Source organism: Macrosteles quadrilineatus, unplaced genomic scaffold (genome assembly GCF_028750875.1).
Source record: "Macrosteles quadrilineatus isolate MER2022 unplaced genomic scaffold, UCM_ALF_1.0 Scaffold_8__2_contigs__length_117827958, whole genome shotgun sequence".
Taxonomy (NCBI): Eukaryota; Metazoa; Arthropoda; class Insecta; order Hemiptera; family Cicadellidae; genus Macrosteles; species Macrosteles quadrilineatus.
Window position 1 is genome coordinate 14,419,493 of NW_026542601.1, and position 25,920 is coordinate 14,445,412.

A 25,920-nucleotide genomic window follows, 5' to 3' on the forward strand; every position below is an offset into this window, starting at 1 on the left:
GTAAACAATCCTACTTTGACAGTTCTCGTTGCGTATCACAGTTTTTTGTTGCTGCTTAGTTCAAGTTAGCTGTTTTCATAAATGCAACAAAAATTATAGTGCTGCACCCGGTGGGTAAATCTTGTTAATTTTTAATGCTTTTGCATCTCATAGAACCAAATTTTTTAGTTCAACAATTCTTTAATTCCCTTTTAATATGAATAATCATAAGGTTAACATGGGGAACTGTAGAGCCACTGGGGTGGATCCCGAAAGGATTTTTGAGATAAGAATATGTCTATATGCTAATCGGGAATGTTAGCTATCATCATGCCAAATTTCAGCCCAATGCGTCCATTAGTTAATGCGTGATTAAACATCAAACAAACAAACACACAAACGTTCACATTTATAATATTAGTAAGATAAACATTTTCAAATGAGGTTGTTTAAAGATTTAAAGGTTTAAAAGATTATTACCAATAAATGTGTTTAATATGTCATCTTAATATTTATTTCATCTTACTTATATTATAAATCTGAAAGTTTGTGAGTTGTGTGTGTGTGTGTTGCTCAATCACGCATAAACTACTGGACGGATTGGGCTGAAATTTGGCATGATGATAGCTTACATTCCCTATTAACATTAAAGCATATTATTATCCCAAAAATTCTTTCGGGCTCCGCCCCAGTGGCTCTGTAGTTCCCCATGTTAACCTTATGGTTTTTCATATTTAAAAGGAATTAATGAATCTAAACAGCTGTTTCAATTAAACAAGCTTCTGTTCTATGATTTTCAATATCATAAAAGTTACAAGGATTACCAACAGGGTGCAGCACTATTATTTTTTTTTTATTTATGACAACAGCTAATTTCCAACCAAAAGGTGAGTGAGCGTAGCAAACGAACTTCAACCAGGACGTGAATGAGCCATGCGAATACTTATGAAGTTAAACAGGGCAAAGCCCGCAGGTACAGCTAGTCTTTAATGACACTAGATACATGTCAAATACTTGTGTTGTAGCACACCAACATTTTTTAACAATCATTAATAAAACAGTTTTAGTTTTGTATATAAATACAAGTAGCTGTACCCGCGGGCTTTGCCCCGTTTAACTTCATATGTGAGCTCGTTCGCATGGCTCAATCACGTCCTGGTTGAAGTTCGTTCGCTACGCTCACTCACCTTTAGGTTGGAGCTCGTTCGCTGCGCTCACACGTCCTGGTTGAAGTTCATTCGCTACGCTCACTCACCTTTACGGTTGGAGCTCGTTCGCTGCGCTCACTCACCTTTTGGTTGCAAATTAGCTGTTGTCATAAATTTAAAAAAATAATAGTGCTGCACTCTGTTGGTAATCCTAGTAACTTTAATGCTATTGAACATCACAGAACAGAACCAACTTGTTTAATTGAAACAGCTGTTATGATTCATTAGTTCCATTTAAATATGAGTACTCATTAGGTTAACATGGGAAACTCCAGAGCCACTGGGGCGGAGCCCGCGAGTCCGATCAGAATAAAAACCACTCAGTTTTCCTATTTAATGCCTAAAGAATCAGTGTACCAAATTTCAGCCTCCTAGGTAAGTGGGAAGTGGGAGAATTAGTGATGAGTGAGTGAGTCAGTCAGTCAGTGAGGGCTTTGCCTTTTATATATATAGATACCAATTCTAGAGTGTGGTGCATTAAATAAATAGTGTTTGCTGATTTTTTTACTGTGTCTTTTACAAATCCTTGAAGCTGCAAAATAATTGTTTTCTCTTCTATTTTAACTGCACTCCCTTTTTTGCAAGGACTGCTTTAGTAAATAGGCCTGGGCCCAGGGGCACACAGAAGAGAAGTATTTGCCGAGGGGCACAAAATTATCTATAAAAAGTGGTACATAATAACTATATAGTACTCGTACCTGTGCTTCCTCAGCTTGACCTGAGTCTGCGATAGCCAAGAGGCGATTGTCTTTTCGATCTTGGCCTGCTCAATTGCAGGCCATTTTTTCTTTGTGATTTCTGCAATAAATGGAGGTGTTGTAAATGTTGTTTTGATATAAACCGAAATTCAATATAAATATTTCATCCATTTTTATTGTTAGTTTTGAAATCTAATTTTGGTTGAGTTTTAGTTGGCAAAATTGTCACCTAATCAATTGTTTTACTTTATTCTGTAGCATGTTTATTATTTTGGTTATTAAATTAGAAAAACATATCGCCAACAAGACCTAACCACACCCTCTTTAGAAGTCTATTCAACCAAAACTGTACAAAAACATCAATAAGGAAACTTTTTTTATTAAAAATTCACAATTTTCTTATGATTGAAAATAATGAGAGTTTAGTCATCTTCTTTTTATGCAGTCAGTAAAGAAAAGGAAATTCTAGGAATAAAGGTAGGTATTGGAGGTGAAGCCAAATTGCCAACTGGAAAACAAGATGGTACAAAAATGCTACTGATAGTAAAATTAATAATTTGTTGGATGCCTAACCAGCAGGGGCATCAGGCAAAATAAATATTGGGGGGGAGACATTTTGAATTATCCAACTATCTTACAAAGATTTATCAACTATATTAATCAAATTCCTCAAGTGTATTACTCAAATTTCCCAACTATATTTTCAGATTTACTAACTAATTAATATTAAGTTTCAAAAGTATAATAATTTATCTTTAAAGCCTCTTTATAGCTGAAATATACAAATTTAATAACAGGAGATGAAGGTGTCTCACATATGACTGTCACTACACTGCACTGGTCAATAATTACATAACGTTTGCAGGCTCAAAATTATTTTTTTTAAATAATCAATCAGTGGGTACAGATCTCCTGCGCAGCTTAAGAAAGGGATAAGGGTAAGAAATTTTCCTAAAAGCCTTTAATTACTGTGTGCTATGGATACCTTACTCAACATACTGTAGTTACTCAAAATATGAAATGCCCGATATTTTTTTAGTCTAATTATTAATTTATGAAGAGTAGACTTCTGCTTAGTTTTAAAATAACCCATATTTATTATACAGTTTAACAGTGTTTAAAACTTCCCTAAATTCCAACTCCTATTGCTTAAAATACCCCAAATTCCCAACTTTTCCCAAATTCCCAAATTAACACTTTTCAAATATTATCGGGGTGGCTCCCCCTTGGGTGCTACTGTTAACCCAAGGTTATTAAAAGAAAAAGAGGTTGCCTCAGTCGCCCGTATGACGTCACCCGCCGACCCGGACGGTGCTGCTCTTAATTCACACAGCTGCCACCTGTCAAATACTTTGTTATTGTTGTTTGTTTTTGTGCAAGTTCTATGAAAATAAATAAATATAAAACATCAACAATAACAAAGAATTTGACAGGTGGCAGCTGTGTGAATTAAGAGCAGCACCGTCCGGGTCGGCGGGTGACGTCATATGCGCGACTGAGGCAACCTCTTTTTCTTTTAATAACCTTGCTGTTAACCGGCAGATGAGAGTATTGATTGGTTTTTTTTTTAATGCATTAACTCTATAGGCTACGCGATTGTTTTAGAGTGATTGTTAAAATCAATCATGAAATGAAATCCCAGTTTTTGCATGTTGATTTGAATTAACACACTCCCAAAATAAATATCAAACTAATCTTTTATGTATATTTATTATTTAATCAATATGGTTTGTTCAAAAGCTAGAGTATTAAAAGTGAAGTTCAATTACTTACCAATAATCAGCAAGGAGAGTTTGGATTCACAAAATGGTTTCTTTTTTTCTGTCCTCCGCTTTTGACCCCGCCAGGAAAAGGTATTAATTACAGTGTCACTCAGGACATACCTTAATACCTTCGTTATGCCTCTGGAGCAACTACATTTTAACAAAATCGATGTAAGAGCAGTTTCCTGAAACAAAACAATTTAAAATTGATTTTGTTTACTAAATTAAATCGGAATAGAATCTTTCTGAGATTTCCTGGTAGGCTCTTTATAATTTACACATTACAGTGAACTCCCAAAATATCTGGGTAGTGACAAGTACAGTGGTTAAGGATCACCAAAAACTAGGACTTAAACCTAATTAATCAATTAATGATTGACAAACAAACAACATTCCAAACAAAGTTATATCTAGTCATATATGTTTATCATTATTCAAGTTATCTTAGTTTTAAATTTATTTACTCATAGAAACACATTCTATTTGAGATATTGTACGTTTTAGAGGTTTGATGTTAAGAAAATTTAATCAGATATTATACCGGATCTTTTACAAGTAACTTATAACGTAATACCCAAATTCTCGGATCAACTGGGTGTTTGGCGCCAGGAAATGTCAGTCTACAATAATACCAACATCCACACACACTGGGTGTCTATCCATTTGCAAAAAATCGCTATTCTGCTATTCAATGGGTCAACATACCCCATTACATATTATAATGGGTCTGTCAGCTCGAAGATGGGTGTATCGCTCGATGAGTGATTGATTACAAACTTCTTTGCCTGAACTTCCACCTCTCCGATCTTATCACTCACGTAGGCCCTCAATTGTTACAAATAGGTGTGATGGTTGTCTTGTTTTATTTAGTTACAAGTTTTATTATATTAGAATTAAAACATTATAAGTTAAAATTTGTTAAGTTAAAGTTTTCATTTATTTGCAATGGCATAATTACAAGAGATGCCAATACCAAGGAGTGCTATTATTCGTTGAGTTTGTTAATGAAATGGAAAACAAAATGACACATTCATATTATTTTGGAAAGCAGTATATACATGTCCATTGCATTATACATTAACAGTGTTGTTATTCAGTATCTGCCAACTCAACATTGATCATTGTGAAACCTTGATTTGAAAATTACTCTCACCTCGCTAAGTTTCTCAAAAGCCAATTAGGATTTACTATGATGAATCACTTTTAAAAGTTATAGTTAACAACTGTATTTTTCTATCTTTGTAAGTAAATAAACATGACCGAGAGAACATTTGAATTCAAGCATAACTTTCCATTATCCACACATATTTTGTGTATTATAATTGTTCACATGCACATACCACTTGCTTCCTAAATTCTTCCTCCTCAATTTCTTTGGCAAATGCATTGAAATCAGCTTCATCCTTCAATGGGAAGCGTTCCAAAATGTCCGTATTTACGATGCCTTCATCTTCCCCCTGAAGAGCCACTGTTGGTCTGTCTGTCTTATAACTATCTTTGACAGCTTCTTTTAGTTTAGTCAAGCTTCCTGTAGAAAAAATGAAAAATTTATCTTTGGGCATAAAAAGAACATTAAACAATATTTTCACTGAAATTTACAGTTGTTATCAAAATTTTGAATAATTTGGATGGTAGCCTAACAGATTGTTTTATGGATTTGGAAAATTTCCTATCCAGGTAAAAAAAAAAAAAACTTTAATACCCATTTACTTTTTTTATGTCCCCAGACATTTTAATAACATTATTGTTGAAAATGATTCTTTATCTGCCTTTTTGAATATTTGTACCCTTAATTTAGTGTGCATATCAACCTATGCTTACTTTAAGACTGTTGATAGTTCCTTTAAAAATTAGATTTTTAGCTGTCATGTTGATGTACCAAAGCTTATTGATTTATCTGTTATCGTTCAGAACATAAACCCTTGAGTGACTTTATGTACACTCTGTATATATATATTTATACAGGATGTACATAAAGTCCCGCACCGGCTTAATATTTTCTAAATGAAAAATCAATACGATTTGGTACATTTTTTTTAGAGGTTGGCAGCCTCTTTTAACCTTGCATTTGCCCGTCCACATAGACAAACTGCCCGTGGTGGATCGTGTACAGCAAAGCAAGGGGTCAGCCAGTACAGTACGAAGGTGATCTGTTCTGATAAAATGTTTATGGCAGTGACCAGGATCCGAACCCACGACTTCGCTGCCTTGGGCCCGAAGTCCGTGACGATACCGTCTGAGCCACGGACTCATCAAACATCAACATCAACACCACACCTAAAAATCGTCTTATTAATGTTTTGTCATATACTGTAATGGGGGCGTCCGAAGGGGGAGGAGTCAGAAGGAAATCTTAAATAGAAGCATATTGCAAATCTTGGATCCACCATATTGGATATTAATACAATTTGTTCAATGTAATGCTGGTGTTGTGACTCATCATTATAAACTAGATGTTTACACTAATTTCAATTCCGAAAACCGTTTGTAAATATCGTTTTTCGTTTCGAAGATGTATTGAAATTAAAACTCCCCCCCCCTAGTTTTTTTTTTTTTTTTTTTTTTTTTTTTTTTTGTCCTAAGGACGCCAGGCACGAGCCTGGGATTGTTTTTCACACTACTTCAGGCTAGACCTAGGGGTTGCGGCATTATCACTTAGATAAAATCCATTGGTGACTTGGCGGGGATCGAACCCGGGACCTCAGGGACTGAAGTCCCGCGCTCTAACCACTACGCCAGCTCGCTCCCCAATAGCACCCATCCCCCCCCCCCTAGTAGCACAAATATGTATTTTATAAAAATTTATATATTTAAAGTTGTATTTGATAGAACCTCGAATAAAATATATAAATAATATATCTTTAATAACAGTTTGATATATTCAAATCTATATATTAATAGGCAAGCATGTTTCTTTAAAACCTTTTTTCTCAGCTCGTGTGCATCGCAGGGAAAATCTACGCATACTGTTGGAAAGATATTTTCCTGTAGATGTGCAGAATACCTTTATAAATTAAAATAGACTCAAAAATAAGCACAAAAAATGAGTTTAAAATGTTGAAAAAATTAACATGGATCTTATCTGTTGCCATGCTGGTGACGAAATAACAACTAAATATAAACAGAAAATCAAAACAAATTGAAGAAACTCCAATCACATGTTTTATTTACAGTGTGGGGTGAAAATAGAGAGTCTGTACATTACATATTTTTGGTCGAGTTTCGACCACTGGACGACCTCTAGTATGTATTTAAAATATTACCAAAAAGCAAGGCAAAATATAAATTAAATATAAGTTTTGAATATATTAAATAGATTCATAATATATATCGATCAAATAAGTATAGAATCTATAATATACATGTTTTATATGTATATTTTTCCTATTAAATATTTTAAAAAATTATGTGTTGAGAATATTTTTAATATATAATATATAAAATATTTTTGAAACTATATTATATATTTAAAGTATTTATAAATATATTTTGGAAAACGTCATTTATTTTTATTAATAAAATAATAATATATTTGTAGAATATAGGCTATAGCCTTTAATCTTTTATAATTGGTAAATAAATAATTTGCATCTTTTTGATTTTTATAGTGTCTATCAATTTATACATGCATTTTTTGTACGATAATTGCTATTGTGAAAGCGTTAAAATTAAGTTAATAATAATACGTACTCTGAATGGTGTCACTCTATCATGCACGTAAAGAAAAAATTATGCATATGGTTAAGAGGCAGTATACATTTTCGGCAACTACATTTGGGTCAAACAAAAAAAAGTGTTGATGGGTTTTATTTTTTGAATTTCAATATGTGACAATGAATGTGATCATAGAAATCTCTAATTATTGGCTAGAAAAGGGTGCTAGCGACTGGCGACCGTTTAAGAAACGAATTACGGAAAAACAGATTAACAGAATCATATTATTCTGTAGTATCAAAAAATTTTCAATTATTGCAACCATTGCAACTGACGGCCGCCCTTTCACCATTTTAAAACAAATAGTAGCAACAGTCACATGTAGCTCAGAGGTAAGGTATGAGGCTCATAAGTCAAAGGACCCAGGTTCAAGACCCACCCGGGCTAAAAAAATGTTATCCAGTAATTTTTTTCAAAATTTGTTTTTTTTAACTATTTAATCAATTTACTCAACTGATAATTGTGTTTTTCTTACTAAATCTTCATTATTTTATGTTTAGGCCTCATGGGATGTTTGGAAGAGATATTAAATACATTTTTTATTTAAATATTATTCACTAAAATATATTATTGGAACCTATTTTATTAATATTTAATATATTCAAAAACATATTTTATATATAAATAATATATTTTAAATATTATATAAAATTGACATTAATACACACTTGAGATATATAAAATAGATTTTAAATATATTTATTCATATGTATTTAATATATATTTGTGCTACTAGGGCCTGTACATTTCTTAGGGACGTTTCGTACTTTGATTATTTTTCAGATTATTTTTCTGATATATCCAGTTCTTATTATCGCTTGCAATTCGTTCTAGTCTTAAAGTATTCAGTGATGTAAGAGCTTTAATTTAAGCTATCGATAATTAAAATCAGACGAGTTAGAGTTGAGCTATGAACCACAACACAATATTAATTTTAACTTTTTCCAAATCAGTTTTTATTGAAAGATTTATATCTCGGGTTGTTAATACGTCAAAAGGTTCATTCTGGTCTCAAATTACTCAGTAAATGTTTGGTTTAAAATTGTATTAATCACTAAATGAAATCTGACTAATTGAAAATGAGTCATGGACCTTTATTAACATTATTTTTATTTTGAAATTTGTCTTTGGTTAAAGCAATTAAAGACATACAGGGCTGGTCATCCGGGTTGCATTTGTTTGATGGTGTAAGTACAAAGTAAATGATATGTGTAATGAGGCATATAAGACTAAAAAAATTCCACGTCTAAAAATGTTAATACTATGATGACCAGCTGATAACACTGATGTTTCAAATCTCAAATATTTGAAGGTATTGAAGGTGTAGTCACCTACATAGATGACATTTGCATAGGTGCTCCTGATAAGCAAACACATGATTTAAGGTTAAAAGAACTATTAAAAAGAGCTAAGGATTTTAATATTAAGTTTAACTCTAGGAAATGTAAATTTGCTGAGAGTGAAGTTTTGTTTTTGGGTCATCGGTTTACTGAGTATGGATTAACTCCAGATCCTTCAAAGCTTAAAGCTGTACAGGAGATGCCAATACCTAAAGATCGTAAAGACTTGGAAAAATTTTTAGGAGTTACCAATTACTTATCAAAGTTTATTCAAATTATTGGATTGTAACATCTCCTTTGCGAGTTCTTTCACATAAAGATATTTTATTTCAATGGAATGTCGAACAACAAAATGCATTTTCGACTTTAAAGTCTTTGTTAGTATCTCCTCCTGTTTTATCATATGTCTGTAGATTGTTCCTCAACTGGTTTAGGTGCTGTATTGTTATGTGGTGATAATCCAATTGCGTATGCGTCTAGAGCGCTCACTAAGACTCAGTCATAGAAATTATTGTCAGATAGAACGAGAAATGCTAGCCATAGTTTTTGGTTGCACTAGATTTCACCAATTTATTTTCTCTAGGAAAGTAACTGTTGAAACTGATCACAAACCCTTAGAATGTTTGTTTAGGAAGCCCATTACTGCTGCTCCTTTAAGATTACAGCGAATGATGCTAAAAGTTCAATACTATGACTTGATTGTTGTATACAAGCCAGGTAATTGATGTGTAGCTGATACACTGTCACGTGCAGCACTTCCAGTAGAAGGTAAAGAAGATATTGATGTTTTAGATGAGGACATCATTTGTGAGGTAAATATGTTAAAATCTTATCTTCCCGTGTCTGAAAGTAAACTAAACCTGCTAAGAGAAAAAATGACAAAGTGTATTTTAAGAAAACTGTTGATTCACCTTGGACATCAGGAAAAGTAGAAAAAAGTAGAAAAAAATAGAATCCCTAGATCCTATGTTTTGTCTGATGAGAAAGATAAAATGTTTGTAAGAAATAGGAAGATGATTAGGCCAAATTTGTCTAATGATGCAGGTAATGAAACCATAATGCCTGAAACAAGTCCTAAGTCAGATTCACAAATCAGTTTGTCAGGTACTAATGGTAATAGCCTTATTTCTCCGCAAAGTAGTCCCGTGTTGTTTCAAAGACCAGTAGACCTAACTCCTAGAATTTCATCAGAAGAACAAATTGTTAAAAGTTTTGATGGTTGTGTAAGCCGAAAGGGTAGATTGATAAGAAATCCAAAGCGGTTTTCTTATGATTAGGTTTTGGTGTATATTTTGTTAGACTTGAAAGGAAAATGTTAAAGTTGTATTTTAGAAAGTTAAAATTTTCAATTTTGTAAAAGAGAGGGGATGTTGATATATGTATATAGTGAAGTCCATGTTTAGAGGTATTACTCTTTGGTCTTTGTGTATTCTCTTTTGAGTGTATTTGATTTCTGATTCAGAGATGTCGGCTCATTAACTGCAGCCTAAATGTATTTCTGTCAATGTTAATTAAACATTATAATAAATAGTATTGAAACTTAAATTGTGTTTTTTTATTTAAAATGTGAATTTAAAATGTGAAACAAGTGAGAAATATTTTTATGGTGAAACTGTGAGTTAAATAACCAACCCTTTGAGTCTATGTTTTATTCCACAGTGCAAACAGTTAGCCTAGGCTATTTAAGTGGCCTAAAACCAAAAAGATAACTCAAGTAGTAAAGAATCATCAAACTTGGATAAAGACGGCACAGCTAACTCACCTGGATTTTGATTAAAAAGCATAATAAATAATTATAAAAGACACACTAAATTAGGTACACTTACTTGACATGGCGCACAGACTATGGGCAAGGGCCGTTAAAGATACTGGCCCTTGCCGAAAAACACAAGTGTGCTTTCCCCTGACATTGCAGCATTCATTTCCAGCTGTTGTAGTTTTTTTTAATATTTTAGGGGACCTCCCTGCGTCCTCCTCCATACATCTTTTGGAGTTGTCTGAAACATAAAATACAAAATTTAAAACTTGTATGCTTAACACATTCGCTACTGAGTGTCGCATATATGCAACGCCGCAGTCATTGCCACATACAGAGTTATACATTTGAATCTTACACATAGACCGGCTGTCACTTGGTTAACAGTACACACAGACCACGGGTGAAAACCTGTAAAACAGTGATCATTTACATTGTAATGTGCTACAATTGTGTTTGTAAATAATTTATTCTTGTTTTTTTTGTATTTTTTATAACCTTTTGTAATGTCGCACATTTGTGACGCCCGGTAGCAAAGACAATAGTGAAAATTATCATGGTTTTCTTGAAATAGACCAAACGTCGCATATCCCTTTACTTCCCGGACTTATGAAATTTAATAACAAAAAAGTTTATTGTGAATTTTATTTTTATTTTTTGTATTTTAAGGCTAAAAATGTGTTTTTTTGCAAATTTCCCTCATAGAATTAAAAGTTAGAAATATGTATCCATATGGATACCATGGAAACCTTAAGTACCATTGTTCGCTAATTTTCATACGTTAATAATTTTAATTTTTCTTTGACACTCCCATAGTATCCATATGGATACAAGTTTCTTAAAAGTTGTGTCAAATTGAAAAATAAGTTACTTGTTCATCAATTAAAACAAATTCATTTAGAATGAGTACAAATAGACATATTATGTAAAAAACTTTACTACAATATCAATAGATGGCATCATAAGCCACTCGTCAATTTCTTCATTGTCATTCATCTGTAAAACACATCATGATTATATTTTATGATTTCTAATATCGGACTGAAACAAGCATTACAACACTTATAGGCCTATATTTATCACTGTGCAGACTAAAGATGAAAACAGACTAATATCGAAGAAAATACAAAAGAAAAACAGTATCCATATGGATACTATGGGAATACAGACGACACACCATAGCTCTTATACGTCGACTCTTATGCATTTCGTAATACGCAAACTCCTCCTAGACGGCTGAATCAATCGTTTTCAAATTTTGCATGGTGATAAAGACCATACCGGTGAGCGCCAACATCTATATGGCGATAAAAAAGTCTCACAGGAATCCGCCCCACTGGGTCTATTTTTTTCGTATTTTTAAAGTCTCGATATTCACAACCATGATGTGTCCCTAGGGTACATTTTCCAACTTTCACGCTGTTTTTAGACTAATTATTCATGCCGAAATATATAAAGCCATATTTTTATGTCATCAATGGTTATTCAACTTACAAAAAAGGAGCATATTATAATTTTATTGTCATTGCAGACTGACTACCATGAAAAAATAAGTCTGTCCCTCGATTTGGCGTCACGACCATTTGGGAAAAATTTTCAACTTTGGAGCACGACAGTGGCAAGCCTGGCGTCGATGGAGTCAGTTGGTTTTAGAGACTAGTTTGGGGTGTACGTCAGGATTGTAGTGCCGGTCGTTTTGAGTTGAAAGGAGGAATTACAAGATTAATAAAGGAAAGATAGTGTTTTTTTGTAATTTTGGTGTGTCCATGACCGTACGTATTCATTCGATGAAGTATACATGGTGTTAATTTTTGTTTATAAGATATTTCAATTGCTAGATTAACCTAGAAGTCCACTTTGTATCCTCGAACATGAGGTGCAGGGCTACTGCCAGAACAGAGCCAAATAACACGTAATTTCACGACCAAAGTTTCACGACCATCGCGGTTTTTTTCACGACCAATCCAGCCTTATGGATTATAGTGTGTTTGGTCGTGACAATAACTTTAATATAATTGTAAATTGAACAGTTTAGTTCAATTGAAACACATAGTTTTATTATAACTAACAGTATAATTGAAGGATTGTTTGGAAAGATTTAGATTATTCCAGACAATTCACGACCGTACTGCTTGTCCCTGACCATCACGTTTATGATTTCTATCATACAAATTTCAAAAATTAAAATATCGTCATATTTTAATGTTTTATACACAAAAGAAGCACACCTCTATACAAACATAACGATTTTTAGAGTCTCAGGTAAGTTTTTTCGGAGTTATACAAACTTAAAAAGATTTTATTGGCTTTTTTCTATTTTTTGAGTTTTTTAATTTTTTTCTTGAAAGACCAAATATACCAAAAGCTCAGTGACATTTTTATTGTATAATGGTCATAAAAGTAAATTAGTTTATAGCAAAACATAGTTATGAAAATAATATTAACTATTTTTAATATTCATTTAAACGTCCGTTATGGTCGTGACAGGATTTTGTGTTTTTCTACTAAAGATGCTCTTTAAAAAGAAAACTACCAAAGATATTGCATTACCATGGACATTTTATGAAACTTCAAATGTTAATGAAATAAAAATAATAATAAAAGTTTTGAAAAAAGGGGAAAAAATTTTGCAAAGTGCTTTTCCTGAAAACGTACGTTTTTAAATTTTCACTCTTACACGTTTGTACCAAATTTCATCAAAATCAGATGATTTTTGCTCGAGTTATCGCGCTAACGGACACATATACAGGGTTTGGCAAATGTATGGATACCCCTAGTTAACTTTTTAATGGGTGACACCAGGAAAACTAAACTCCACACCTGCGTGAAGCTGGCCCCACCCAAAACAGCACTAATTTTAAAACCTATTACAAAAAATAGTGTTCAATTAGTGCTACCTAACGGTACAAATTAAAAAATTAGTGCTCATCAGGTGAATGAGTAAATGGTGATAATTTGTGGGTGGGGCCAGCTTCACGTTTTGCCCCACCCACAAAAGAATTAAAAAATATCATATATACACTTACCAGAATAAATAGTGCTCAATTAGTGCTGTCGAATCGTATAAATATAAAAATTAGTGCTCATCATTAACAGACTTAAAAGGGGGTCTCTTTTTAGCGAATTTCCCTATAGGGAAGTAAGCTATTACTGTAGGTGGCATGGTAAGACCTAGACCCGGGACCGATTTACTTGTTCATTTTGATGTCCCCAGAGGCCAAAAACACCATTCGTTAAAATTTTTATATATGTATACACAGGGTGAGTTTTAAATGAGTTCCCCAATACTTTTTTCTACATTTCATAAGATATCAACTCCGGACCACGTCAGATCAATAAAAGAGTAGTAAGTACTTCATTTTGACTGGGTATAAATTTTTGGCCGCCATCTTGGATCCCCCATATTGGATACAAAGTTTTTTTTTCAAATGTAAAGGTAGGGTTGTGACCCATCGTTTTAAACTACCGTACATTTTTATGCTGAATACCATGCTGCAATCCGTTTAAAAAAATCTTGATCCATTCTAAAGTTATGAAAACTTTTTATAACATTAGTACCTGGGGACCGAGCTTTGCTCGAGGAAAATCAATAGTTTACTCTGAAAGCAGTTTAGTATTGCAGATACATTAATCCACTCCCAAACTCCACACTGCTCACCTTTACTACTTCCTTCACCACGTTGTGGACCTGTTTGCCCTCCTTCCCTATACCATTTTAGAATTGCAGATACATAAATGCCACAGACAGTTCCCACACTCTGCACTGCTAGCCTTACTACTTCCTTGACCATTTCCTACGTCATGGACCTGTTTTCCTCCCTTCTCATAGCATTTTAGGATTGTAGATACCTTAATCTAATCCCCATTAACAGTTCCCACACTCCAGACTGCTCACCTTTACTACTTCCTTCACCACTTCCTACGTCGCGGACCTGTTTCCCTTCCTTCCAACGGCATTTTAGGATTGCAGATACCCTAATGTAATCATCATTAATAGTTCCCACACTCCGGACAGCACGCCTTGACTACTTCCCTCACCACGTCCTATGTCACCGATCTGTTTCCCTCCCTTCCCACGGCATTTTAGGTTTGCAGATACCTTAATCTAATCTGCATTAACAGTTCCCACACTCCAGATTGCTCACCTTTACTACTTCCTTCACCACTTCCGACGTCGCGGACCTGTTTCCCTTCCTTCCAACGGCATTTTAGGATTGCAGATATCCTAATCTAATCGTCATTAACAGTTCTCACACTCCGGACTGCTTGCCTTTACTACTTCCTTCACGACTTCCTTCGTCGCGCACCTATTTCCCTCCCTTTCCATAGCATATTAGCATAGATAAAAGGAGTATAGACACAGATACCCCACGCAATGCTAATATGTGTTAACAATTTTTGGCCGAAAAACCTACTAGATCCTAGGCGGCGCTAGTCTTGAAACCGACTAAGCGCGGTTGCCATGTCGTGCAACTCAGTCGGTCGACCGGCCAACTCAGCCGGCTGGGAGAGATTCCCTCGCCTCGCACCCGCAACGCACTTCACTCACGCTCTTCTGCTGCTCTGTCCTGTGATGAGCTTCAATGAAATACTGTACGTTTTCTTCTGAAAATTTTAAAGACTTTGTGTAACATTAATTGGTTGAATATTGTTGTACGTTTACCAAATTTACCATAAACTAAAAAAATGTTATATACTCAATTTAAAATGTACTATATATATTTGTTTTCAATTTAAAAAAATGAATTTAAGACTGAGAACATATATATTTAAATTATTGTTTTTTAGTTTTTATATGCAGGAGTCTAAGCAATATGTAACCTATGCATTAAAACGTGGAGGATTTTTTTAAATATTTTAAACATTCCAAACAGAGAATAAGTGCTATTCAGGGTGTCTTGTACACATATGAACAAACTTTGTCACGTTATTCAGCTGTTAAAAGAAACAAAAAATGTAATATTGTCCTATGTGATTTTTACAAAAACATTCATAACTCACCGTTTGAACTACAGCATTGAAATTCTGTATGGCTATCTTATTGACCTCAATCTTAATACATGCGCAAAATATGAATAAAAACTCTTATTTAACTATATTTAAAACCAAGGATCATGTTATCTATAATTGAAACGATATAGTATATGTATATAACAACAACCAAAGTCAACAGAGATACGTTTTATACAAAGATAAAATTGTGTACAAAGATATCCATCTTGAAAATAAAAAAATGTAATTCTTAGTTTTCTTTTAGATATTACAATAATTTTATATATTGAGCTTTTTAGGGACTTATGTCCCTAAATTCATTCAACTAGTTTAAACATAAATAAATATCCACTATACCCATGATTTTCAGAGGGGAGGGGATACAAAATTTTAAAAATACCCCCTAAATCAATTACACAGTTTGATTAAATAAACCTACTACATGGCTGTGGGCTGTACAGAGTAAGCAAATCAGAGTTTAGATATGTAATCCAGTAAATTTGTATTTAAATTTACTAATAGCGAGAAAGTTTTGGGGTAGTTTTGATTTTTTCCATTTCTTATGTATTTTGGGGTGCTGAATCCGAATCTGAGGTTTGCCAACAAAAATTCTTGACGCAACATTGACAAAAATGAGAAAAATATGGAAAAAATGATATTTTTTGTAATATTTAGCTTATAACTCACAAACTATCAACTTTTTGTTATTAGTCTATATTATAAAAATTAAAGTACACAAAATTTGCTACAAAATGTACCCCTAATGTGATAATCTCCGATGAACCGTTTAGGCTCCAGAGCTATTTGAAAATTGGAACATTTTGTGTTAGTTTTTAAATTTCTCCAATTATTCTGTCAATGACATATATTCATTGTATATGCCCAGGTAAAGGTCTTATATAAATACAAAGTGTTAAAATTGATTAATTTTGTGTTACTGAACCGTTGACAGTTTATTTAGTGTACAGAAAAGTTACACGAACTGTTGCCGTTTAAATTATTCTCACTCAGAGGGTTGTAATGAGGCAGGTTCTGGCAAACGTTTCGATGCATTATTTGTGAGCATTCTAGCTTGTTCATCTACACAATTAAAAAAGGGTAAAAGTAAAAAAAAAAATTACACATAATAATAAGTAATACCAAAATCAAAATGATCAAAATTAAAATAACAGCAATCTGTTAATCATGTAATATCGTATGCACCTGATGACGTAATATTTAGATATACGTAAATAATAAAATGTTATATAGGCATATACTGTTGCTAAGCATTTACATTGTGTGTAGATTTAACAAGTTAATAAATAAAGAAATGTGCGTTTGGTACTATACTTACTTTCTTACTTACTTAGATTCTAGCATCACAGCCCATCGTACATCCTCAATCGTATTGGCACCCATTATAAAATTTCCTGTGTATAATTTCAAGACCGATGCATGGCTTAGAGTGATTGGCACTGTTACCATAGGCCAATACTAATTTTTTTCACCCCCATTCATTCACCCGAATGTAAATGTAAACTCTAAGCGAGTTATGTCTACACAGCTGCTTGAGTTGGGGGCAGTGAGGCAACGTTGGATTTAGTTTTCTAGCCAAAATTTGTATTGACTATCTTAAGTCAATTAACCCTTACCACTCTCATGTAGGCCTATGCCCTAAGCCCTAGGACCTACAATTTATCAAATCTACATACAATGTAAATGCTTAGCAACAGTATATGCCTACATAACATTTTATTATTCACGTATATCTTAATATCACGTCATCAGGTGCATAAGATATTACATGATTAATAGATTGGTGTTATTTAAATTTTGATAGTTTTGATTATGTTATCTCTTATTATTATGTGTAAATTTTTTACTTTTAACCTTTTAGTGAATTTCCCTATAGGGAAGTAGCTATTACCGTAGGTGGCACGGTAAGACCTAGACCCGGGACCGATTTACTTTTTCATTTTGATGTCCCCAGAGGCCAAAAACACCATTCGTTCAAATTTTTATATATGTATATATATATAGACTTATATATACTTATATATAGACTTATATATACTTATATATAGACTTATATATATATATATATACGTCCGTGAACGCGATAACTTGAGTAATTTTAGTCCGATTTTGATGAAATTTGGTTTAAAGGTGTAAAGCGAGATAAACTTGAATGAGTTCGCGAACCAGCACGATCGGACCATGGGAACGGGGCTTTACGGGGGGTTTTATGGGGTAAAAATTGGTTTTTCTCACTTTTGACCCTCAAAACACAAAATTTCCCGATTTCTCTTTAGACCTTTTTAAAGAGCTTAAAAAAACAAATAATTTAGTATATGAAAGTATTTTTGTTCGATTGTTAGTAACGGAGAAAATTAAAAAAATTGTAAATTTAAAATTCCCATGTTATTCTTATGGAGAATATTGTCAAATGTTGTAGTTTGCTTGTTTATGGATATATTATGATCAAACTTGGCAAATTTATTTATTTTGTACTAAGCTATCAATATTTTACTCAAAAACACACTTTATTAGTTTCCTTGTAGCAGCAAACCTAGGTACTCGTTAAACCTAATGTTATTAAAATATATTTAACTGAAAATCAATTCAGACAAATGGAAATTCGCTTAGTCGGCAGGTTTGCTGCGGCGGGGGTATTTTTAATTGTTCAGATGAACAAGCTAAAATGCTCACAAATAATGCATCGAAACGTTTGCCAGAACCTGCCTCATTACAACCCTCTGAGTGAGAATAATTTAAACGGCAACAGTTCGTGTAACTTTTCTGTACACTAAATAAAAAGTCAACGGTTCAGTAACAAAAAATTTATCAATTTAAACACTTTGGATTTATATAAGACCTTTGCCTGGGCATATACAATGAATATATGTCATTGACAGAATAATTGGAGAAATTTAAAAACTAATACAAAATGTTCCAATTTTCAAATAGCTCTGGAGCCTAAACGGTTTATCGGAGGTTACCACATTAGGGGTAAATTTTGTAGCAAATTTTGTGTACTTTAATTTTTATAATATAGACTAATAACAAAAAGTTGATAGTTTGTGAGTTAGCTAAATATTACAAAAAATATCATTTTTTCCATATTTTTCTCATTTTTGTCAATGTTGCGTCAAGAATTTTTGTTGGCAAACCTCAGATTCGGATTCAGCACCCCAAAATACATAAGAAATGGAAAAAATCAAAACTACCCCAAAACTTTCCTGGTAAAAACACAAATTAACTGAATTAATGGTTTACGAACTCAATGCATACAATTATTAGATATCAATTGTCTTTGCCCTACATGTTCTTTTTGATGCCTTCTGTATATTGTTTCATATCTTAATTATAAAGTTGGGAAAGTTATTTCACAAAATGAGAGTATTAGTTTTTGGCTTTTTAAAGGTAGTTCAATATATTCATTTCTCGAATATATCTATTAAAATTGTCCGTAAACAAGTGTGAGTACATGTAATAAGAGATTTATCTACTTTCAATTAAGATATTATAGTTTGTATATTGGCAATTAATGTGTTCTTTTCAATACTCTACAGGCGAAAGTAAACTTTTTTTAAACGTACAATGAGCTAAGAAAATAGGTTTTTTTTGCTACACTACTGTAAAATGACATGTTTCGTTGCATATTTATCACCTGCACAAATCTGTTATTACATTGTTTACTAAGGCAATAGTATAATGCACTTGACATAAGCACGGAGATTGTTGTAAATTTAGGTAATGTGGACAGTAAATCTAATATTCAAAGTTGTAATTGTAATGTGTACAGTTCATAAAATGTGAATTGTACTTAAAATTACATACAAAACTAGACCAACCCACGCGCGATTTGAGACGTAGTTTTAATGTTCGATGAAATTACAGGGTGTTTGATATAAGTGTGCCAGCTATTCTATTCAAAAGTTATAAGAGATATGACAAAATTTTAAATCGTAACTACCTTGGATTTGTTATGAAAAAAATTGTTCAGGTTGAAAAAATAATTTTAGCCGCCATTTTCCAATATGGTTGCCAACTTTGATTTGTCGTACGGAAGACCCATATTTAATGATTGTTTTAGAAACTGAGTGTAATTTTAAAAAATTTCCAATCTTGGAATTTTTTCTCTAAAGCTACTCGTTTAGGAGTTACAGCGTGTTACAACCGAGAAAATGACTTACGGAGTTGCGGTGTACATTTTGCATCATGTAGCACCTAAACTAGTACGTTTGGAGCGAAAATACAAAGAGTAAATAAATAGTCTTAGAATTGCATAAATATTCTAAAAAGACCATAACATACACCGTTTTCCTGTTTTAAAATTTCACTGCCATTTTTGAAACAATGGAATCAATATTTGTTATGAATGTTATGGTATTTTTTGAATCTAGATGCAATTTTAAGAATATTTTACTTCTTGCATTTTTGCTCTAAACGTAGTCGTTTAGGAGATAAATGATGCAGATTGTAAAACGCAAGTCATTTTTTCTTAGTTGTAACACGTTGTAACTCCTAAACGAGTAGCTTTAGAGAAAAATTGCCAAGAATAAAAACATTTTTTAATTGCATTTAACTTTCCAAAACAATCCTAAAATATAGGGTCTTCCATAAGAAAAATCAAAGTTGGCGGTCATATAGGAAACATGGCGGCTAAAATTATTTTTTCAACTTGACCAAAATTCAAAAAATAAAAAATCCAAGGCATTTACAGTTTAACATTTTGTTATATCCCTTATAACTTGGCATACTTATATCAATCACCCTGTATATAAAAAAGGGCTTAGAATATTCCCGAAAATATGAATTCATTCAAGCATAGATAAAAGGAGTAAGTATGTCTACTCCTTTTTTCTATGCTTGAAGGTTTTTAAGACACGGGACGTTTAAATCGAGGGCCAGAAATCGCAAACAGGCAGCTGTTTTAATGGTTCGAGGACTACTATCAATGGAAATTACCCGTAGTGCAGTTCCCAATTAATTTAACAATTATTTTCTTTGTTGTCAATAACTATTAACTAATATCCTGTAAATAAGTTTTACAAATTAAGCTGTTTCATTGCGTGTACAGATTCCGATCTATTTTTAACGTAAAATTCATAGTTAATTTAAAAGGACCCATTGTTCAGACTGTAACAACTATGTTTGATTTCTTATTGTTTACTTTATATTGTATTTGTATATAAATTGTTACAAAAAATAATGGTTTGGTTTTCAATTATTTTGTTTGTTATTTGTCTGTCTATCTTGTAGTTTGACGTGATTTTTTTCTTAAATACTCCTCTTTTGTTGTTCATCATAAATATTCTGTAAATAAGTAGGCATAGTAAATTATACAGTCGTTCCAATAGTGGTAGGTACGGTTTAGAGTTTGATTGAAAATAAATTGAAAACTTGTCTATACCAAAACGTTTTGATATTGCAAGTAAAATTACGAATATTCATGATTAAGCCCTGGTTTTTAGTGCTCAAATTATCAAACTGTTCAAACTGTATATAAATTTTTTTTATGTTTCATTAAATCATGATACAGTTTGATTTACGAATATAAAAATAGTTAGTAAGTTGTTAAAAACGTGAGTTTCATTTATATTGCTTCTAAATCGAGACATATTTCTCGTTTGCAGGTTGAAATATAATTAAAAAATGAACGGATTTCATATTTTGTATTCAGAGTGAGTAGCTCAAATGCTATGGACACAAGTCGTATCAGGTGTAGTGTTAACTGTAGAGAGGGCCGCTACGACGCATACTACTGCTGCGCGCCACTGCCATTCAGTCTGTCTCTGTCTCTCTCACTCCGTGGGAAACTGGGAGAATTTCCGTCCCTGCGCTGCACGAACTGGCAACGCTGCGGGCCTGAAACGCCAAAACAGCGACTGCACTAGCTCAAATACAGCGTTCGCGACTTCCCTATCTCGTGGGGTATCTGTGTCTATACTCCTTTTATCTATGATATTAGGTTTGCAGATACCTTAATCTAATCGTCATAAACAGTTCCCACACTCCGGACTGTTTGCTTTTACTACTTCCTTCACCACTTCCTACGTCGTTGGACCTGTTTCCCTCCCTTCCCATAGCATTTTAGGATTGTAGATAACTTAATGTAATAATCGTTGATAGTTCCCACACTCCGGACAGCACGCCTTGACTACTTCTCTCACCACTTCCTACATCACCGACCTGTTTCCCTCCCTTCCCGTGGTATTTTAGGTTTGCAGATACCTTAATCTAATCGTCATAAACAGTTCCCACACTCCGGACTGCTTGCCTTTACTACTTCCTTCACAACTTCCTTCGTCGCGCACCTATTTCCCTCCCTTTCCATAGCATTTTAGGTTTGCAGATACCTTAATCTAATAGTGATAAACAGTTCCCACAATCCGGACTGTTTGCTTTTACTACTTCCTTCGCCACTTCCTACGTCGCGGACCTGTTTCCCTCCCTTCCCATAGCATTTTAGGATTGTAGATATCCTAATGTAATCTTCATTAATAGATCCCACACTCCGGCCAGCTTGCCTCGACCACTTCCTTCACCACTTCCTACGTCGTGGACCTGTTTTCCTCCCTTCCCATAGCATTTTAGGATTGCAGATACATTAATCTAATCGTCATAAACAGTTCCCACACTCCGGACAGCACGCCTTGACTACTTCCCTCACTACTTCTGCTTGCCTTTACTACTTCCTTCACCACAACCTACGTAGTGGACCAGTTTCCCTGCCTTCCCATAGCATTTTAGGATTGTAGATACCTTAATCTAATCCTTATTAACAGTTCCCACACTCCGGACAGCTCGCCTTTACTACTTCCTTTACCACTTCCTACGTCGCGGACCTGTTTCCCTACCTTCCCATCGCATTTTAGGATTGCAGATACCTTAATCTAATCGTCATAAACAGTTCCCACACTCCACACTGCTAGCCTTTACTACAATCATAGATAAAAAAAGTCCTGCTACAATGTATCGAGTAATCTTCAGTATAATCTTTGCTCAATAGTAACAACTGATGTTTTTCCTTTTGTACTGTATTTTGTAATTGCTAAAATACTGTGGATAGACTACTTACAAGTCTTTTCTTTACTTTTTCCTTGTTATTCAATTCAACCAACATACTTAGCAACCCATAAGAATAATGTTAAAAAAATGTGACTTTCAGTTTCATTTTTCTACGTAATTAGATTTTTGTTGGCAGTTCTAAGTGCAGTAATCTCGTTTTTAGGCCAAAAATAAGCTATTTACAAGATTTGAAGAAAATCGTCGGAGCCGTTTTCGAGATCTTTCTGCAAGCAAGCAAGCAAGCATACATACATACGAGCAAACATTGCTCGTATTAGAGTATAGGATTTTTAGCCCATTTTAATACTGTGCATTTAGAAACTAAGAACATAATCGCAAAATAGTGCTAGAAAAAGATTTATGTATGTTATGTGGTGTATACTTATCTTTATCTAGCACTATTTTGCGATTATGTTCTTAGTTTCTAAATGCACAATGTTAAAATGGGGTAAAAATAATGTTATAAAAAGTTCTCATAACTATAGAATGGATCAAGATTTTTAAAAACGAATTGCAGCATCGTATTCAGCATAAAAATTTAGTTTAAAACAATGGGTCACAACCCTACCTTTACATTTGAAAAAAACACTTTGTATCCAATTTGGTGGATCCAAGATGGCGGCCATAAATTTATACCCAGTCAAAATGAAGTACTTACTACTCTACAATGATCTGACGTGGTCCGGAGTTGATATCTTAAGAAATGTAGAAAAAAGTAGGGGGGGAACTCATTTAAAACTCACCCTGTATATGTGTGTCTGTGAACGCGATAACTTGACAGGGTGTCCACAGAAAATTTGTCATCAATTTCCATGACCATCCAAGACCATTTACCATTGATTTCCATGACTCACAAAATTTACTCGAAAATTAACATATACACATAAGAATAATACTGCCTAGACAAGTTATTTCACAAAAAATAATGAAATATGTATTAACATATGACAATGTAGTACAGTAGGTACAACAATGAAAAACTCCAAATTCATAAACTAATACAACTGTAATAAATTAAACTGTCATACATTTGTGAAAAATCCTGAAAAAAGCTACACAATAGTCGGAGTTACGGCCGACTAGAGCATTGAAAAGTCCCCTCAAATCCAGCCATCATTGGGGATTTCCATGACTTTTTGCCTATTTCCATGACTTTCAATGACCAGAATTTTTTCCATGACTTCCATGAGTATCCCTGACTTTCCAGAATGTGGACTTAGGCTAGGATTATACTAGGACGCTGGCGTCCAGGATGCTGGCGTCCGAGAGGCTAGCGTCCCACCTCGAGCCGAAAAATGATGCGATTTGTGTTGGGATGCTAGCCTCTCGGACTGCCATTTTATTTCAATGTTAAGTCACTTTTTGTTTAGATCTATTTAAATAACATTATGTTTAACGAGTACCAAGGTTTGATGTTTTAAGGGGGCTAATAAAGTGTGTTTTTAGTAAAATACTGTATTATTAGCTTAGTATAAAACAAATTGGCCAAGTATAATCAAAATATATCCACTTAACAACATTTTCAATAACATGGCAATTTTTAATATTCTTTTTTTCTTATTTTCTCCATAACTAATAACAGTACAAAAACACTTAAATATAATAAATTATTTGTTTTTAAGCTCGTTAAAATTGTCTAGAGAGAAATTGGGAATTTTTCAGTTTTATGGGTCAAAAATGACAGACCCCCTTTTTTAGCACATAAAACCCCTTTCCCAAGGTCTTTTCATGCTGGTTCGGGAACTCATTCAAGTTTATCCCACCCTTCACCTTAAAACCAAATTTCTTCAAAATAGGACAAAAGTTACTCCAGTTATCGCGTTTACAGACATATATAATATTTAAATCTATACGAACGGACGGTGTTTTTAGCCTCTGGGGACATCAAAATGAAAATGTAAATCGGTCCCGGGCCTAGGTCTTACCATGCCACCTACGGTAATAGCTTCGAGCGTCCGGTGGTTTTTTTTAGCATCCATAGTATAATCGCCCCCATTTGATTTAATGCCCCGCTAGCGTCCCGGACGCTGGCCTCTCGGACGCCAGCGTCCTAGTATAATCCTAGCCTTAGTCTTAATTTATAAATTTAAGTTCATTTATAACTAATATAATATAAATACCTCGTCACAGCTCTGAAGTTTCTGTAGATTACAGCTGTTTTGGCATCAAAATGCCATCCTCAGATATACATACATCCACCTGAATTGGCGTCGTTAAACTGTACACACACACGAACACGATAAAAACACAAAAACACGTAAAACAAGAGACAGACCTGTCGCGTACATGATTGCCAGGGCCGGATTTAGCATTTTTGCGCCCCTAGGCCCAAATAATTTTCCGCTCCCTAGTCTGGTCACAGTTACTTTCCTTCAAACCTTTATTAAAAACTATATCATGCCCATAGGCCTAAGTTATAATTGCTTGAATACCACTCCTCGTTGGAATCATTGCAAGTTTTTTTTTTAGAATTGACTTGTTTAGCCTTAACAAAATACCGTCTTAAACACTTTTAGCAATTTTATGTTTTTTTTATAATTGCTCACGTTTGTGGCCGAGGGGGTGGGACTGAAACAAAACAACTGAACCCACCGAGCATTCCTGCAAAAAAACAAGGCCATTGATTCCAATTATTCCAGGCCCAAAAGCATGAACTCTATACAGTACGTGACACCATAGATTAAACATACGTACTCCTTTAGTAGATTTGTCATAATTTTGGATTAGCTGAAAACAATTCTTGTTATTTAAAGGGGATGTTTATCTATGTTTAAATCCAAAATAAAACGATCTAATCATCAACAATAGGCCGTCTCCTGTTTATATTACAAGAAATTAAAACACACATCATAGAACCAACCCTAAAATAATAGAAACAAAATTACGTCAAAACTAACGTCCAGTGTCACAACATGAACTACACATGGAAAAATTTTGAATTGACAATGTTATGAGAAGTCGACTTGAGTTATATTTAATCCATGGTCGTACTGCATCTAGGTTATACTTACAAAGCAAAACAGAGCAATATTCCGGCCAACCGTACCGATCCTTAGGCCTGAGGAGAAAATGACAGCATTAATGGTTCTTTGGAGGGTATTGAATTTTTCTAAAATTGAATGCAAACTGAGATTAATATTTTTTCGTTAATTTTAAAGGTAAATTCATTGTTGTTTTAATATTCAACAAAACTTAGCCTATGATATATTTTAACTTGATCCTGCAGATAGTTGTAAACTAATCAAAAGATTAGTTAATAAATAACTTTTGTTTTGTGATGTGAGGGTGGTAACAATGTCATGTCTAGCACGCATGCGCCCCTTATCACTCTGATCAGTAGTGCCGAGCCCGACCCAGCATAGTGGCAGTGCAGTGGCAATACGATGCGTACCCCTTGGGCGCTCGTCAACGTCA

The 25,920-nt window shown here is 33.7% G+C and overlaps 1 protein-coding gene across 1 annotated transcript; it reads right to left on the reverse strand.

The window, feature by feature from the left end:
• Positions 1–958: 958 nt before the first annotated feature.
• Positions 959–24,683, reverse strand: LOC129000202 (uncharacterized). Its single transcript, XM_054427157.1, has 6 exons — positions 24,627–24,683; positions 10,529–10,699; positions 4,989–5,176; positions 3,659–3,833; positions 1,886–1,985; positions 959–974 (listed from the first exon to the last, which is right to left on the reverse strand). The coding sequence occupies exons 2-6, from the start codon at positions 10,680–10,682 to the stop codon at positions 959–961; spliced, it is 633 nt and encodes a 210-aa protein (XP_054283132.1). The 5' UTR covers positions 10,683–10,699; positions 24,627–24,683.
• Between the last annotated feature and the right edge of the window lie 1,237 nt (positions 24,684–25,920).